The 18,784-nt window shown below is 44.7% G+C and overlaps 1 protein-coding gene across 1 annotated transcript in view; it reads right to left on the bottom strand.

The window, feature by feature from the left end:
* The window catches only part of EEF2K (eukaryotic elongation factor 2 kinase), an 82,384-nt gene that overhangs the window by 23,173 nt on the left and 40,427 nt on the right, over positions 1-18,784 (bottom strand). Inside the window, exons 7-11 of the mRNA XM_075564601.1 lie at positions 15,354-15,503; positions 14,839-14,971; positions 14,246-14,373; positions 13,361-13,562; positions 707-774 (exon numbers count right to left, since the gene is read on the bottom strand). Of these exons, the coding sequence (XP_075420716.1) occupies positions 707-774; positions 13,361-13,562; positions 14,246-14,373; positions 14,839-14,971; positions 15,354-15,503 (681 nt within the window). The remainder of the gene's footprint in view (positions 1-706; positions 775-13,360; positions 13,563-14,245; positions 14,374-14,838; positions 14,972-15,353; positions 15,504-18,784) is intronic.

Raw genomic sequence — 18,784 nt, 5'->3', positions numbered from 1 at the left:
CTGTAACTTTACTATGATCTTTACTTATTATCGCTGTACAATTGCGCCTACCGGACCCGTAATGATGTGTTAGGGGCTGGCTTCCCCTGACATTGAACCAGACCTTATGGTTAGCACTCAAGCACACAAATCACCATGCCACCAGGGCTCTTTTTCCGTTAGCAGCTGAGTGTGTAACCATTTGTGCCATCCAGCGGACTCAATGTACATGTTTAATTTGACATCATGATATATGTTGGAATGTAAATGCATTACCATTGAGACCACAGGAAGCTGGAGGAGATGTGTTCTATTTAACAAACTCATGCGCATCGCAGCTGTAGGGATTATGTGTTCCACAGCCACACGGGCCTGAGAGACAACTGTCCACTATGTGTGGCTGAAGCAGACCCAGGGATAAGCTGGTAAATATCAAAGGTTGCATTGCTGCTGGTTTGGCTTCTCTCCTGTCTCGCCACCTCTGGGAACCGGAATGGCCTCAGCTCCTTCCATCTGGCCATCCCTTGTCAACTCTCGAGTAGGACCCTCTGCTTTGGCCAGGAGGCCGAGATTTATCTGCATGACTCCGGGCCATCCAAGCATTGCCCAGAGCAGAATTAGGTGCCCCGTTCACTCTCAATCTGAAGACTCACTGGAAGTGAGACTCCTCTACTCACCTCTGCTTGAGCTGCAGCCTACAGCCTCTCGCCCAACTCTTTACACTCACCTGGTGGTTGCTCAGGTGGTCATGGTCTCTGGGTGCCATATTATCCAGGTCACTGAACACTGGCCAGTCTGGGAATGGAGAAAATGGAGAGAATTCACTGGTTTCACTGCTGGAATTATTCAATCAATTAGATCAGCCTAGGAAGGGCTGAACCTGCCACCAAGTCTTTTTTTCCCCTTTCCCTTTAATTATGTATCAAAACATTTTCAATTTCAACCATTTTTTGCATGTACAATTCAATGGCATTAATCACATCCATCATGTTGTTCAACCATCAACACTATCCATTTCCCATGACCTTTAAAAGAAAGCTCAGTGTCCCCTAAGCAAGGATTCATTTCCCCCCTTCCCTCCAACTTATCCATGGATCTACTGGTAAGCTTTGGTTTCTACATATTTGCCTATTCTAGATTTCATCTAAGTGGGATCAAGAAAAATTTTGTATTTTCATGTTGTTTTCTATTTAATCATTTTATTGGGGGCTTGTACAACTCTTATCACAACCCACCCACCCTTCCATTGTGTCAAGCACATTTGTACATATGTTCCCATCATCATTTTCAAAATATTTTCTTTCTATTTGATCCCTTGGTATCAGCTCATTTTTCCCACTACCCCACCTTCCCTCCCTCATGAACTCTTGATAATTTATCCCTATGTTTTACACTGACCGGTGTCTCCGTTCACATACTTTTCTGTTGTTTGTCCCCCAGGGAAGGGGTTACATGTAGATCATTGTGATTGTTCCCCCTTTGTTCCCCCACCTTCCCCTTCCCCTACTGGTATCGCTGCTCTCAATATTGGTCCATAGGGGTTTGTCTGTCTTGGATTCCGTGTTTCAAGCTCTTATCTGTACTAGTGTACATCCTCTGGTCTAGGTGGATTTGTAAGGTAGAAATGGGGTCACAATAGTGGTGGTGAGGAAGTATTAAAGAAACAGAGAGGAAAGTTGTATGTTTCATCAGTGCTATACTGAGCCCTGACTGGCTCATCTCCTCCCTGCTACCCTTCTGTAAGGGGATGTCCAGTTGCACACAGATGTGCTTTGGGTCTCCATTCTGCACTCTCCCTCACTCACAATGATATGATTTTTTGTTCTAGGTCTTTGATGCCTGATACCTGATCCCAATGACACCTCACAAAGGCTGGTGTGCTTCATCCATGTGGGCTTTGCTACTTCTCGGTTAGATGGCTGCTTGTTTAACTTCAAGCATTTAAGACCCCAGATGCCATATTTTTCATAGCCAGTCACCATCAGCTTTCTTTACACATTTGCTTATGCATCCGCTTCATCTTCGGTGATCGTGTCGGGAAGATGAGCATCATGGAATGCCAGGTTATTAGAACAAAGTGTTCTTACATGAGGGAGTACTTGAGTAGAGGCCCAATGTCCATTTGCTACCTTAATATTAAGCTATAAATATATGTACATAGATCTATATATATCATCATAGATAAATATATTTACATATGTACATGCTTGTATTTAGAGCTCTATAAATGACCTTTGCCTCTGAGTTCTGTCCTCTGTTTCCTTTTACTTTCCTCTTATCCCCCTATCATGTTTGGCCTTCATTTGGGTTTCAGTAATTCCCCTCGGTTACATTGACCTTGATCAAGCTCCACCAGGCGTCCTATACCCTCCTCACCATCTATTTTAGATCACTTGTTGTTCCTCTTGTCTTTTTATGAATGACTTATCTAATATAGCATAATACTTGCAAAGTTCACCAGTTTCATGTAGAAGCGTTATCAGGACTTTATTTCTTGTTATAGCAGAGAAATATGGCAGAGTAATTGTGTGGATATACCGTGAATTGTTTATCTATTCACCTGTTTTTTAATTTTTAAGAAGGGAGCAAACTGGGACAAGAATAATGTCAGCATCCACATGGGGGCTGGAGGGAAGGAGCAATTCTTCCTCAAGAAGGTAAGCCAATGCGTCTCTCGGTCTCTACTTACATGGAGCAAAAAGGAATGAAAGAACCAAAGGCTCAAAGAAGCAACGAGTGGACAGCCTGTACCCACACAGCTAGACGGTGCCCACGCACTGCTGCTGACCACTGTGATCAGACACGACAGAAGGCCTGAAACAAGATGGAAGAAAAATCTGCAACAAAATCCAAATTCCTAAAAAAGGACAGACAAGCTAGACGGACCCCTGAAACTATCGCTTCACAAGATCCGTTGAACTCAGAACTGAAACTATTCTGGAGGCCATTTTCAACCAAATAGCAGACAGCTTTATAAAGCAAACAGGATCACGCATGCGTCATGGACCCCCTTAAACAATGGAGTCTGCCACATAGCCATCTAGCCAACATGTACCCCAAAGCAAAGAAGAGAAGGCAAGGAGGGACAGAAGGCTCGATCAACAGAACCAGAACCAGTGGAAAACAGGAGGGACCTCGTGAGAATGCTGGCATGGTGCAAACTGTTATGAATGGCATGGAACATGTAGTAAAAAATTGTTCAACAAAAGCCTGATTTGCTGCGTAAACTTTCACCTAAAATGCAATAAAGTATTATTTAGGAACACAAAAAGAGACTTACAGTTAATATGACTGCCGACCCAGGTACATTATAGAATCCCCCCAAAACAAGTAGGAAAAACCCACCACGGAAGAAAAATCAGGTGCCGGGAATATCAGAAGACAAAGGCAAACATGAAGTGAACTGAATTAAGCAAACCGGGCTTCTTCCACACCCCGTGGTACAGATGCAGACAGAAGGAGGTGGGGAAGGCATATCTGCCTTGCCTGGGAGGCGGGCGTAAACAGAGGATGGGGATCAAACCAGCTGTTTCCTGAGGAGTCCTGAGTACTTGGACGGGGTACTGGCCCACACTCTGGCAAGTAAACAGGGACAACAGAGTTTGTGTGGAATATTTTCCTTTTTCTTTTTCTCACCGAACAAGTGGGGTTACAACCAGGACAGAGCCAGATTCCTTCCTCTCACTCATTGGCAGCTGCCTATGGGCTGAGACAAACAGAGCAGACACAAGGTTTGTTTGTTTGTTTTTAAAAGTTATTTTTCTCTTTTCTAAACCAGCAAAGCTGTGTGAAAGGCACCAGCTAGAAATTCCCCACAGTTCTTTATGACTGAGGGGGGAACCCATCCAAATAATTCAAAAAGGATGCCACCCACATACCTGTTACTGTTCTCTGGGGTTGCGGGGAGAGTCTACCCAAACACTGCTATTTGTGTGTGTGGTTTATATTATTCCTTTCCTGCACAACTTAAGAGTTAACTGTCCCCACATGACTCCATGATCGTCCATTCCTAACAGCTGCACCAAACTGTAATGATGTGTTAGGGGCTGGCTTCCCCTGACAAGGGGAGTGCAGATTGGGGACCCAGAAGGGTCGTGGGAAGGAGTTGAGCCAGTTAGGGTGCAGTGTAGCAACGATGAAACACACAACTTTCCTGTAGTTCTTAAATGCTTCCTGCCCCCTCACCTTCCCCCATCCACTGCACTATCATGACCCCAATTCTACCTTACAAATCGGGCTAGACCAGAGGATGTACACTGGTACAGATAGAAACTAGAAACACAAGGAATCCAGGACAGGTGATCCCTTCAGGACCAGTGCTGAGAGTGGTGATACCGGGAGGGTGGAGAGAAGGTAGGGTAGAAAGGGGAACCTATTACAAGGATCTACATATAACCTCCTCCCTGGGGAACGAACAACAGAAAAGTGGGTGAAGGGAGACATCAGACAGTGTAAGACATGACAAAATAATAATAATTTATAAATTATCAAGGATTCAAGAGAAGGGCGGAGCAGAGATGGAGGGGGTAAAATGAGGAGCTGATACCAAGGGCTCAAGTAGAAAGTAAATGTTTTGAAAATGATGAAGGCAACAAATGTATACATGTGCCTGACACAATGTATGTATGTATGTATAGATTGTGATAGGAGTTGTATGAGTCCCCAATGTAATGATTTAAAATAAATAAATAAAAATAAAATGATCTTTTAAAAAAAAGTTACGGGAAGAAATAGAAAAATTAGAAGCCTTACAATTACAAAAAAAATAAAAATCCAGAAGATTAGTAATAAGAGAAATAGACAACACTTTAAAGGAGCAAAGTCATATAATTGAAGCGATAGAAAGCTGTATTCTTAGTTATCTTGAAGAGAAATACTTCGATTTCAATCTATAGGAACAATCGACAGAAAGAGCAAACTGTCTAAAGAACGAGTAAGAATTGTGCAGGACACTATCAAGAGGAACAACTCACATTTCACGGGGGTTCTAGCACAGTAAAAAGGAAAGAAACAAACAAAAACTGCAGAGAAAATAACACAAAAACTGCTAGAAGAAAACTACTGTAACCATAAAGGAGGAGGAAATACCTATTCAAGAGGATAAAAGAACCCTAACAGAAAATCACTGCAGCAATTTGCTTTCAAACTCTCCAATAAGAAGGATAAGGAGAGAATCCCAAGAGAAGCTTTAGGGAAAAAGAAAAAAAGAAAAATTACCCATAAGGGGGGGAACTAATAGAATAAGCTCGAATTTTTTAGCAGAAATCATACAAATAAGAAGGTGATGTAATGACATATATAAATTCTGAAACAAAGAGAGTGCAAACCAAGACTTTTATAGCCAGCAAAAATAAACTTCAGTATGAAGGAAAAACACAGACAAGAAGAAATAAAAGAATTTGTAAAATCAAGACCAGCTTTATGAAAATATTCTAAGGAGAATTCTCTGGATAGAGAATCAACAACATCAGTAGACATACATCTGATGAGATCAATATACACACATCACTACTTGGAAATAAACCCAATTAAAGCAAAATTTGAAATAAAACAAATTTAAAGACTGAAAACATGGAGCCAGAGATAGCAATCTGGAATGATGACAAAAAGAGAAAAAAGAAGAAAACTCAGATACAAAACATTCAAATGGAGAAGGAAAAAGGCATTTTGCAAGCAAGATTAGATTGTGTGAAATTTGGGAAGGAAAAAATTACAATATAACTTCAAAGAAAATGGAAAACCCTTATCAAAATAAAAGAAGAAAATTATAAAAATATAGTAAAAAATAAAATAACAGTATAGAAACAAAGGACAAGATAATCCACAAACAAAAGGAACTAGATACAGAAAGTTATGAAGAACAAGGATACCAATAACAGCGTGCACACACACACACACACACACACACACACACACACATACAAATCACAGCAAAATGACAGGAACAAACCCACACAAATTTATAATGACAATAATTGCAAATAAATTAAATGTAGTCAGTTAAGAAAAAGAATGTGATTGAACTATAAATTGATATGTCAGGATTAGCTCCTAATAAAATGGTTTGGGGAAAAAATAAAGAGTAGCATATTAGATAAGGAAACAGAACACATCAGTATGCTGCATTCAAGAAATACATGTTACTCACAAGGACCAAAATAGACTGAAATTCAAAGGATGGGGAAAAAATAATCAAGTTAATGGCAACCAAAAATATCAGGAAAGGAAATAATACTCTTTGATAAAATAAACTTTAAAGCAAAATACATCATGAGAGAGAGAGAGGAGAGAGAGAGAGAGAGAGAAGGGCATTATATAACAATTAAAGGGATAATAGACCAAGAAGACATAACATAATAAATATTTACATACCTAATGAAAGAGCCTCAAACTATATTAATCAAACTGGTATGGAACTGAAGAGAGAAATAAATGATACTACAATAACAGTAAGAGATTCAATATACCATGTAATTAAATACACACTACTGAATAAATGAAATAAGGAATTAAAATTTAAAATTCCTTGAAAGAAATGAGAATGAAAGTACATATACAAAAACCTTTAAGACACAGTAAAAACAATAACCAGAGGGAAATTGATAGCAATAAATAGCACATCAAAAAAGAAGAATCAAGCATCTTCAACAAGTAGAATAAGAGCAACAAAATAAACTCCCAGCAACCAAAAGAATTGAGACAATAGAGATTAGAGCAGAAGGAAATGAAGTGGAAAATCAGAAATATGAGTGTGTGTGTGTGGGGGGGGGAAGAAGTCATAAGTTGGTACTTTGAAAGGATTAAAAAAATCAACAAACCACTAGCAAATCTAACAAAGGAAGAAGATATATATAACATAACTATCCAGAATAGGAAATAAAAGGGGTGACATCACAACAGAACCAACTGAAATCAAAGAAGATAATAACAGTATGCTATACAGGGCCCATATGAATAGAATGGGGCTGTCTCCAATGAATTTGAAAACCTAGATGAAATGGACACATTTCTAGAAACACACTGCCCACCTAAATTAACACAGACGGATGCAGAGAACTCAACAGACCCATAACAAAAGAAATAGATCAAGCCATTAGCATTCTGAGAAGAGTTCACACCATTTCTATTCAAACTATTCCAGAATATACAGAAGGACAACAAACTTGCGAACTCATTTTATAACCCTGATATCAAAGCCATTACCAGAATAGAGAATTACAGACTAATATCCCTTACAAACATGCATGCAAAAATTTTCAACAAAATACTTGCCAATAGAATTCAACAAGGTATCAAAAAACAAAACCACAAAATCATCATGAAGAGGGATTCATATCAGGTATGCAAGGATAGTTCAACATTCGAAAAACAATCAATCTAATCCACCATATAAATAACAAAAAGAAAGAATGACATGATCATATTACTTGACGCAGAAAAGGCATTGGTAAAACCCAGCACTCCACCCTAATAAAAACATCCAGCAAAACAGGAATGGAAAGAAAATGTCTCAACATAATAAAGGCCACACACAAAACTATAACATCTCACTCAATGCAGAGAAACAGCAAGCATTCCCAGGGCAAAGGGAAACCAGACAAGGATGAGCTTCATCACCATTCTTATTCAACATTTGCTGGAATTTAACACTCATTCAACACTGCCATTGAGTCAATTCCGATGCACAGTGACCCCACAGGGCAGAGCAGAACTGCCCCTGCGGTTTCCAGGACTATAATGCTTTATAGGAGTATAAAGCCTATCTGTCTCCCAAGGAGCGGTTGGTGATTTCAAACTGCAGACCTTGTAGCAAGCAGCCCAATCCATATTCTACTGTGCCACGAGGGCTCCTGCTGGAAGTCTTAGCCAGAGCTACCAGAAAACAAGAGGAAATAAAAGGCATCTAAGCTGGCAAAGGAGAAGTCACACTTTGTTTGTAAATGATATGATTCTGCACATAGAAAATGCCAAGGACCTGACATGAAAATCATTGGAAATAACGAAAGATTTTGCAATACACAGGATAAGTCATCAGCATATCAAAATCATCAGAACCTGTACACTAACAAAGAAAGCTCTTAAAAGGTAGAGGGAGGGTGGGTTGAAAAGTGGGAACCAATTACAAGGATCTACATGTGGCCTCCCCCCTGGGGAATGGACAACAGAAAAGTGGGTGAGGGGAGACGTTGGACTGGACAAGATATGACAAAATAATAATTGATAAATGATCAAGGGCTCATGAGGGAGGGGGAGTGGGGAGGGAGGGGAGAAAAGAGGACTTGATGCAAAGGGCTTAAGTGGAGAGCAAATGCTTTGAAAATGATGAGGGCAAAGAATGTACAGATGTGTTTTATACAATTGATGTATGTATGGATTGTGATAAGAGTTGTATGAACCCCTAATAAAACAATTAAAGAAAGCAAAGAAGAAAGCTCTTAAAATCAAGAAAATAATGCCTTTTACAATAGACACACAAATGATCACATACTCAGGGATAAACTTCATCTGAGAAATAAGACTTGTACAAAGAAAACTATAAAACACTACTACAAGAAATCAAGAGACCTAAAAAAAAGAAGAAAGGAAAGAAATCAAGAGACCTACATAAATGATAAATGGAATAATGTTCTCTCTTCATAGATAGAAAGATTTAGCATTGTGAAAAGGTCAATACCACCCAAAACACTCTATAAATACAATGCAATCCTGATCTAGATTCCATCATGATTGGAGAAGAAAGAGACCCAGGATCAGCAAAATCTTCTTAAGAAAAAGAACAAAATAGGAGGCCCCTCACTTCTCTGCCTCAGAACCTGTCACACATCTATAGCAGCTGAGACATCCTGGAATTGTACATTGACTGATACCTAAAACAATGGAACAGGATGAAGAACCACGAAAATAAATCCATTTTATTTTCAATTGCCTCATGCATGTGAAAGTTGGACATTGAACAAAGAAGACCGAAGAAGAATCCATGCGTTTCAACCGTGGTTCTGGCAAAGAATATTGAGCACCATAAATTAAGTGGATTCCTGCCTCTCCCCCGAAAAGAATTTGTTCCAAAGGACGACATTGACTCTGCAGCTCCGAGAGATGGACATATCTGATCAGAGCACACGGGAGCAGACAAAGGGGCAGGAGGAGAGAGTGGAGCACAGCCTGGCCCACCAGGCCGCGATGATGATGTTCCTGAGTAGAGCAGCCAGTCCACAGAGAGAACAACATGGCTGGCCCCACTGAGACATGATGCCCCTCAGTGACTAAGGGCGATACAGGGGACAGCACCGGAGACACAGTGTGGGAATTGCACCTGACCTGATCCCACCACACCGAGGCAAAGCACTGGGGGAGTGCAGCGGAACAGCAAGGGAATGGAGTGGCAAGGTCCCCAGGGAATGCTGAAAGTGGACTTTGGGGCCAGGGCGTGGTGCCCCAACAGACTGGACTGGAAAACGCTCCTAAGGGCCAGCAAACGATCCCTGAACTAACTACAAGCTTTTCTCTTGTGAACTGTTTTGTTCTGTTCTTTGTCAGTGGTTTGTTTTTGTTGTTTTGTTGTTTGGTTGTATACTGTTGCTTTGTTTTCCTCTGTCTTGTTCTCGTGCATGTTAGTGACTCCACGGGTCTGTCTGAATAGGACAGGCTGGATGAACTATCTGGAGGAAAAACAATGGGACCGACAGTTCCGGTGGGACTTGGGGTGGGGGGGTAGGGGGCATAAGGAAGTGGTGTTAACAAACCCAGGAACAAGGGAAAAACATGGGACCCCAAAGGGTAGAGAAGGCGGAGTGGCAGGCATGGTGGGAAATGATCAAGGGTAAGGTTGCTTAGAGAAGAGGTATACTCTAGCCCAGGTGGCGATGAAGCATGGTAGTAGGGCAGGAGGAAAGTCAAGGGAGATGGAGGAAAGAGCTAGGAGTCAAAGGGCATTCATGGAGGTCTAGACAAAGACATGTACATGCAAATATATATAGGAGGATGGGGAAATAGATCTATGTGTCTATATTTATAGGTCAAGTATTAAGGTGGCGGAAGGACCTTGGGCCTCTACTCAAACACTCCCTCAATGCATGAATACCTTCTTTTATTAAATTGGAACTCTATGATGCTCACTCTCCCGACACAACGGCTGGAGCCAAAGTGGGTGAACAAGTAAATGTGGTGAAGAAAGCTGATGGTGCCCGGCTATCAAAAGAGATAGTGACTGGGGTCTTAAAGGCTTGAAGATAAACAAGCGGCCATCTAGCTCAGAAGCAACAAAGTCCACATGGAAGAACACACCAGCCTGTGTGATTGAGTGGTCCCAAAGGGATCAGTTACCAGGCATCAAAGAACAAAAAATCATATCATTGACTGCACACCTCCATGATAGGATCGCTGAAGACATATGGGTGCATAAGCAAATGTGGTGAAGAAAGCTGATGGTGCCCGGCTATCAAAAGAGATAGTGTCTGGGGTCTTAAAGGCTTGAAGGTGAACAAGCGGCCATCAAGCTCAGAAGCAAAAAAGCCCACATGGAAGAAGCACACCGGCCAGTGCGATCACGAGGTGCCAAGGGACCAGGTATAAGGCATCATGCAAAAAAAACCAAACAACGATATAAGTGTGTGTATGTATGTGTATATATGTGTATATGTATATATATACCATATTAAATGAAGGGGGAAGTGCAGAGTGGAGACCCAAGGCCCAAGTGTCGGCCAATGGAGATCCCCTCATAGAGGGGCTTAGGAGAGGAGATGGGTTAATTAGGGTGTGAGGTAGTACCGATGAAGAACACAGCTTTCCCCCAGATCCTGGATGCTTCCTCCCCCCAACTACCATGATCCAAATTCTACCTTGCAGGGCTGGATAGGACAGAGGCTGTACACTGGTACATATGAGGGCTGGAGGTACAGGGAATCCAGGGTGGATGATACCTTCAGGACCAAGGGTGTGAGGGGCGATGCTGGGAGAGTGTAGGGTGAGTGGGTTGGAAAGGGGGAACTGATGACAAGGATCCACATGTGACCTCCTCCCTGGGAGATGGACGGCAGAGAAGGGGGGAAGGGAGACTCCGGATAGGGCAAGATATGACAAAATAACAATGTATAAATTACCAAGGGCACATGAGGGAGGGGGGAAAGGGGAGGGAGGGGGAAAAAAAAAAGAGGACCTGATGCAAGGGGCTTAAGTGGAGAGCAAATGCCTTGAGAATGATTGGGGCAGGGAATGTATGGATGTGCTTTATACAATTGATGTATGTAGATGTATGAATGGTGATAAGAGTTGTATGAGTCCCTAATAAAATGTAAAAAAAGAAAAGAGGAGAAAAAAATGATTAGGGCAAAGACCGTACAGATGTGCTTTATACAATTGATGTATGTATATGTATGAACTGTGATAAGAATTGTATGAGCCCCAATAAATTGTTAAAATTAAAAAATAAATAAATAAAATAAAATGTAAAAAAAAAAAGAGTTGTATGAGCCCCCAATAAAATGATTTAGAAAAAAAGAAAAAAAAAAAGAATATTGAGCATGCTACGGACTGCTGAAAGGACACACATATCTATCTTGGAAGTACAGCCAGAGTGCTCCTTGGAGGCAAGGATGACAAGACTTCATCTCACATACTTTGGACATGTTGTCAGGAGAGACCAGTCCCTGGAGAAGGACATCATGCTCGGTAAAGTAGCAAGCAGCAAAATAGAGGGCACAGGGCCGCTGTGGGTAGGAACTGACTCGATGGCCCCTGATAACATCGAGACAGACAGACAATTGCTCTTTGACAAAGAGCTGAAAGACATTACATAGAGAAGAGATAGCCTCTCTCTATCAAATGGTGCTGTCAAAATTGATTCCCAACCACAGAAGAATGAAACAGGACCTGCACTTCACACCATGTGCAAAAGTAAAATCAAGATGGATTCAAGACCTAAATGTGAACTCTAGAACAATAATCAATAAGCAAAGAGGGACACACTTAAGAGCCCTAGTACAGGGTATAAACACACTATCAAACACAGTGAAAGCCACACACACTGCAGAGGACACGAGATAACTGGGATCTTCTAAACGTATGACACTGTGCGCATCAAGAACTTCAACAAAAGAATAAAAAGAGAGCCCAAAAGACGGGAAATGATTGTGATAACACCAGGCAAGAAACGAATCTGTAACCTACAGAAAATCACAACAGTTCAGCAAGAAAAAGATGAGTACTCCAAATTAAAAATGGGCAAAGGACATGGACAGCTCACTAGGCATCCAAGCAACCAACAAGCATATCACGAAATGCCCCTTGGCCACTAGCCATCTGAGAAATGCAAATCAAAACAAGGATGAGATAGGACCTTCCAAAGGCACTCATAGCAAAGTTCCAGAAAGAGACGATAACCAACACTGGAGAGCATGATTGGAATCCTCATGCACTGCTGGTGCAACTCCAGCCATGTGCAAACACTGTGCAGTGGCACGGCCTAGACCTGGGAATAGAAATGTCATATGACCCAGCAGTCACTTTGCTGGGTCGGTCTATACCCTAAGGGAGGAAAAGCCATAGCGCTGTCAGATATAAGCATCCCTGTGTTCACTGCCATGCTGTTCACAATCTCAGGAAGATGGAAACCACCTACCCATCAGAGGAAGAAACAGTGGCACAAACACATAATGGAATAGTAAGCATTGGCTAAAGAAAAATGCCACAACCGTGAAGCACTTCAGGGCGTGGGTGGACTGGGGACCCTTTTGCTGAGTGAAATTAGTCAAGCACAAAGCACACATATTACGTGAGATCATTGTTTTCACAGACTTTGCTGGTGATGGGGTGGGGGGAAAGGGAAGGTGAAGCAATAGGCTAGAAGGTAGACAGGGGTTTATGTGGGTGATGGGGATTCTACAAGAGAGAAAGAGAAATGAATTTGGGGCTGGGCAGTTGGGATTTTGATAAGAAGTTCAAGTTGTTGAAAACATAATTGATGATAGGAACGATAGCCCGGTCTTAACTTTCAATAAAAAGTTAAAAAACAGAAACAAAACAAAACTCAAAGAGAGCTAATTATTCCAAATTGGGTCGTGGTGATGGTTGAACCTTTAAGGGAGGTTAGGATCCAGTTTTCCTTTTTTGGTGTTTTGTTTTGTCAAATTTGGCATCCAGTCTAATAAAGATATACTACAATGTGTTGCTTTGTTTTCCGTAACAGGAATGGTTTTATAGCATTTGGATGACCTGTTTCTTTAAAGTTCATCAAAATAACTTAGCCGTGAACTGATCTGAGCCACGAGTCTTGGGTTAGCACGTCTGACGAGCTAACAGAAGGGAAAGCCAGTTTAACTTTGTTCTACCAGGTGCCCGCCGGGCTCCACGCACAGTGATCAGAGGCCAAACCAGCACTCACGGAGTTGGTCGAGTTTCTGGCTCTGCGGCGTGGCTGAAGATGGTGTGGAGGGCAGAGAGTCAAAGGCCACGTCACTCATGTTCTCATCTCCAGAGTTCTCCGACAGGCGAAACTGTGGGGGGAGGCGGCTCCAAGAGAAGGTTCTTACTCGAGGGCTCCCACATTTCTCCTCTGTTCCCCTCAAGATGGTCTTGGCTGATTGCTGAGGACGTGAATAAGGATACTCAGATCACATACACACCCGCTGGGGATCATGGGATCTCCCTGTGTTCCCCGTAGCCCCAAGGCCCTTCCAGCCTCAGCCTGGGGGTCAATATAAAATCTCAACGTAGCCATTGGCAATGAACCCTAAGGTCTCCAAGAAGAGACACCTGGAACACGTGCTCAAAGGCAACATTCCCCAAAGGGTGGCCCACACGACAGTGCTGGGCTCAGGATGGATCCCGAATCCCAAGCTGAACTTTTCCAGCAATCTCTTGTAACAGGTCCATGTCATGGGGGAGGGAGTTGGGTGTCAGGGGAAGTTGTACCCCTCCTGGACACAGTGAAGTGCCCTGAGAATCACGTTGGGGGCAACCACCTGTCAACAGCACGCGCGCGCACACACACTCTCTCTCTCTCTTCATCTCTAGTCGCCTGTTCCCTGGGCGACAGAAGTTACTCTGTGATTGGAGACATTCAGGAGGGCTTAGAGAGGAACTCAGCTGGAGGAAAAGAGGGGGCACCTATGGGGTGAGGTCTTCCCAGTGCTGGTATCTTCCATCAACCAGGGCCTGTCATCACACAGAGACACTGGACATGCTGACTCTGGTGGCAGTGGGGCCCAGCAGTTTGCCTGTGTAAAAGCCCGTGTAAAGTTGGAGCAGCGTCCCACGAAGCACTCACCAGCAGCTTTGTGCTCTGGTTCACAGCATCCTTCTCTTTGGGCGAGAGGTCGAAGGGTGCGAGTCCCATGCTCTCACAGATCCGGTTGCAGGCATGCGAGTAGAAGAAAAGAGCCATCCCCCGGACACCTGGGGGCAGAGAAGGCTTGCTACAGTGTCTCTTTGCTGGGTGAGAGGAGAGGGCTCAGCAGTTGGCCCCATAAGCACAGCAGGGATAGCAGATCTAACAAGAGCTGAATTGGCAGCGGGCAGAACTCCTGGCTCCGATCCTGGCGACCTTGGAAAGGCCACTATGCCACGTCAGCCAGTTTCCCTGGATGCCAAAAGAACTCCACGATTTCAGGAGGGAGAACCAGCAGCTGAGAGGGTCTGAGGGGGTACCAACAGCTAAGTGTTTGACTTCTGGTCCACAGATTCCCCACCTGGAGGGACCTCAGAAGACAGGCCTGGGGGATCTGCTGCTGAAAGGTCGCAGGCGTGGAAACCCCATGGGTCAGTTCCACTTTGCATGCATGGGGGTTTCTGAGTCTGCATGGATTCCAGGGCAACTCACAACACTCGTCTCCATGGAAACAAGCTGGCCTTACCACCTACCTAGGTTGCCGTCTCCAAACTCAGTGCCTGTCTCTGTGTGGATCTGCGGGTCGGTATAGAGGTCGCCCACACCCTGGATGTCCACCACAATCAGCTGATGGCCAGAACGCTCAAAGGTGAAGTGGCTGAAGGCCTGTGGGAGAAAAACGTGGTTGCAGAAGACCAGGCGGGGGATGGTGGGTGCTGGCTAGCCCCGACTCCGAGGTGCTAGGACACCCCAGCTCTGGTTGGGTTATGGGGCTTCCTCCACAAAGAAGAGTTTTATAGAAGGAAAGATGCCAAAAGGAATTCAGGAGGGAGGCTGGTCCGGTGGCCACGTTAGGTCTGCAGGCAGATGGCAGGGCCTGTGTGACTGATGTCCAATGACAGAATCTTCTGCGAAGTAGTTTGAGGGACTTGAGGACCCTTGAAGCCCGACCCTGGGGGTGTGAGACCAATGTGCACCCCAAAGACTGTCCTCTCTAGGGACTGAGTCGGGCCTGGCAGGGAGGGATGGGCAATTCCAGGATCCTCACCTGGGGTGTCAGGCGGATGTTGTCGTCCCGGACAAAGCCGGAGTTGGAGTTGTACTTGATGTACTTGCCCTCGATGTAGTGCTCCAGGTGGAGGAGGGGCTTGCCTGGTCTCTCCTTCAGCTCGATGATGCACATTTGCATGATGTCCACCTGGCAGGGGTAGAAATGGAGGTCAGATGGTGTCCCTTCTTCCGATGAGAGAGGCAAAGGGGTTGGGATGGGCCAGTCTGCCTGAGGTCCGATTCTGGCTCCATCACTAACTAGTTGTCTATGTCAGAAACTACTGACTGTTCCCCAGAAACCACTCTCCCCTTTTCTTTTAGATAAAACCCCCATCCCTGAGTTTCAACTGCCAGGTAAGTGCTGGACTGTTGACTGCAAGGCCAGTGGTTCAAACCCACCAGCTGCTTCATGGGAGAAAGATGAGGCTGTCTGCTCCTGTAAAGATTTATAGCCTCTGAACCACAGGGTCGCTATGAGTTGGAATAGACTGAATGGCAGTGAAGACAGTATCATTAATATCACATCCAACAATGGATATAGCGTACACTGATGGGGAGCTGCCAGAAACTCAGGCCAGATTCGACAAGAGCCATCCTTGCTGATGTCAGATGAATGCTGGCTGAAAGAAGACAACACAAGATGGTTACTTGTGTTTTAATGACCATGCAAGGCATCCAACGATATGGACCATAACCAACTATGGATAGCCTTGAGGAAAATGGGAATTCCCAAAGTTAATTGTGCTCATGTGGAACCTGTAGATGGATCCAGAGGTAGTCGTGTAAACAGAACATGAGAATCCTACATGGTTTAAAATCAGGAAAGGTAAAATAATAATAATAGAAATAAAGTAAAATCAGGAAAGGTATTCTCCAGGCTTGAATCCTCTCTCCATACTCTATATGAGACTGATATTCCTTGGAGTCCTTGGGTAGTGCAAACAGATAACATGTTTGGCTGCTAACCAAAAGGTAGGGGGTTCGAGTCTACCCAGAGGCACCTTAGAAGAAAGGCCTGGTGATCAAAAAGCAAAACCCAAACAGAGCAAACACTTGGGGTCTACATGCTTTAAAACAGATTCAGAGGCACCTGAGGCTGACATTCCTTGCCAAATTTTTAACAAGGTCTATGTGTTTAAATTTTGTGTGTAAAAGAAAATAAATACAGACTGGGCATGGTTTATTAAGCCCTGGGCTGCTAACAGGAAGACAGTTTCAAATGCAGCCAGTGGCATCTAGGAGGTAAGGACCTGCTTCCAAAAGATCACGGCCCTGGCAACTCTGGGGAGCAGTTCTACTCTGCCCACACGGCACTGCCACCATTTGCAATGAACTCAATACCCACTACCACCAACGTGGTCTGTAAAGTGGGACAGGAAAGACCGGGAACGCTTGGCCCCTGTCCTTTTCTCAAGGAGTCACCATGGTATCCTGTCGCCCTTGGTGCGACCCACAGGGAGGAACTAGCTGTGCGCTTCCTAAGAAAACCAGCACCCCAGGATCCTCTCAGCTAAGTGACCAGATGGAGTCCCATGGTAGCCGCGGAGGCTAAGATGGGCCAGAGCTGAGAACTTCCCCCACATGGCCTCTAACTTAGAAGAACCAGCCTGAGGGGGCGGCGCAGCCAGCTCTGAGGGCTCCCACCCCAAATGCTGGCTCCACCATGTCTACAAGGAAGTGGCAGGGCCACCTGGTTGGCCAGAGGGATCTCTGGGCGAGGGTAGGGTCCCAGTCATGAGGGCAGCCACTTCCTCTTGACCAGAGCCGGCTTGTCTCCCTTCATAAATTCAACTATTACCTACTGAGCACCTGGGCACTGGATACGGCAGTGAACGAGAAAGATTACGTCGAACACAGGAACGAAACGAGCAAGATGCTTGCAGATAGCATCAACTGTTTGGAAGAAAAGAAAAAAGAACCAACCAGAATGACGTGGCAGAGGGTGACGGGGTGGAAGGGGGGTCTGGGCTGGTCTCTCTGAGGAGGCAGCAGATGAACTGAGACCGGAATTGTGTGGAGGGGCTAGTTGTTTAACAAGCTGGGAGACAGGCTCGGGCCACAAACAGGACAAAGGCCCTGAGCAGGAACACACTTTGGGAGGAGGACAAATGAGGCTAGGCTGGAGTGTTCAGAGTTATGGTTGAGGTTACAGACCCTAAGAGTGGGGTCTCTGGCCTTGGGGTCGAGCCTGAGTGTGTTTAATGAAAGGTCAGGTAACCAGTAGATACAAGTCTATGCTGCTATTGCATGAAGTGTGACTCCCCAAGGATCCCAGGAGACAGGGCCTCGTATTCAGCAGATGCTCAAAGAGTGGACGAGCTGAGCCATGAACTGAAGGCAGAGATCCGGGCACAGGAAATTCTGCTTGCCTGGCTGGATCTCGCATCAACCCAGGTCCTCAACTGATGGAGCCAACTGGGAAGAAGGCTAGACATCTGGCTGGGAGCCCTTGCTCCCACTGCCTGGCTGGGCAAGTCACTTAGCCTGCGTCTGGCTTCCTCAGAGAGCGGGAATGCATTATTTCTCTCTGCCTAGTGGCCGCTCCTTCCTTCTTCGGCTTTTTATTCTTGGGGCCATCCTTCCCTCTGTCTCAGTCTGGAAGGTCTCAGGGGCATGACTTTCCCCTCCTGGCTTTAAGGATGAGATTACTGCTCAGGTTTACCTAATCTGCATACTTCTTCCTCTGGCCCAAGTGATTGGCTCATCTACAGGCATTTAATGTAATCAGAGCCAATGAAACTCAGTTCTGGGATTCTTTTTGGAACTTGTGGGAAAATAGACAGTCATTCCCAGGAGGTTGCTGAGAGGACAAGGGGCGAGCCTGTGGCTTCTGGTGGCTGCTTGTGGGTGTCAACCACACAGCCGACAACCAAGGCTAACAGCCGAGGAACATTCCCGACAAGCTCAGTCTGGCCTGGAATCTAACAGTGCCCATGGCCAGCATTATCATTTTCCAAGTCCATGTGGTAATCAGTTCCCTTTTTTGATTAAGCCAGATTGGGTGGGCTTCTGCCATTTGCAGACAAAAGAATCCCGAACAAAAGGCCCAGCGGTCCATGGAGGTAAGAGCGGTCCAACCTCAGCATTTGGTTTTGAGAACCAATGGTTCTCTGACGACACAGCGCTTGGCTTGGCGCACAATGCTCCGTCTCTAGAAGCCTACTTGCCTCTGACCCGTGGGGGATCTATTTGTGCCTGAGAACTGTGCTCCACAGCATCCCCAAAAGCAGAGTTTTTAGAAAATGACCAGGTCTTCCTTCTGCGGTAACTCCGGGTAGACTTCAACCTCCAACCTTGGAGTTAACAGCTAGCAGGTCAACCATCTCCCCCACCCAGGATTCCCCCTGGCTGTTTTTAGTTATTGCTAAGATGAGAAACACGGAAGCCTATAACAGGTGCCCACCCTTTACCCCTGGCAGGCCCTACACA

This window comes from Tenrec ecaudatus, chromosome 12 (genome assembly GCF_050624435.1).
Source record: "Tenrec ecaudatus isolate mTenEca1 chromosome 12, mTenEca1.hap1, whole genome shotgun sequence".
In the NCBI taxonomy this organism is placed as follows: domain Eukaryota; kingdom Metazoa; phylum Chordata; class Mammalia; order Afrosoricida; family Tenrecidae; genus Tenrec; species Tenrec ecaudatus.
The sequence above is the reverse complement of the archived record's forward strand: the minus strand, read 5'-3'. Positions and strand labels throughout refer to the sequence as shown.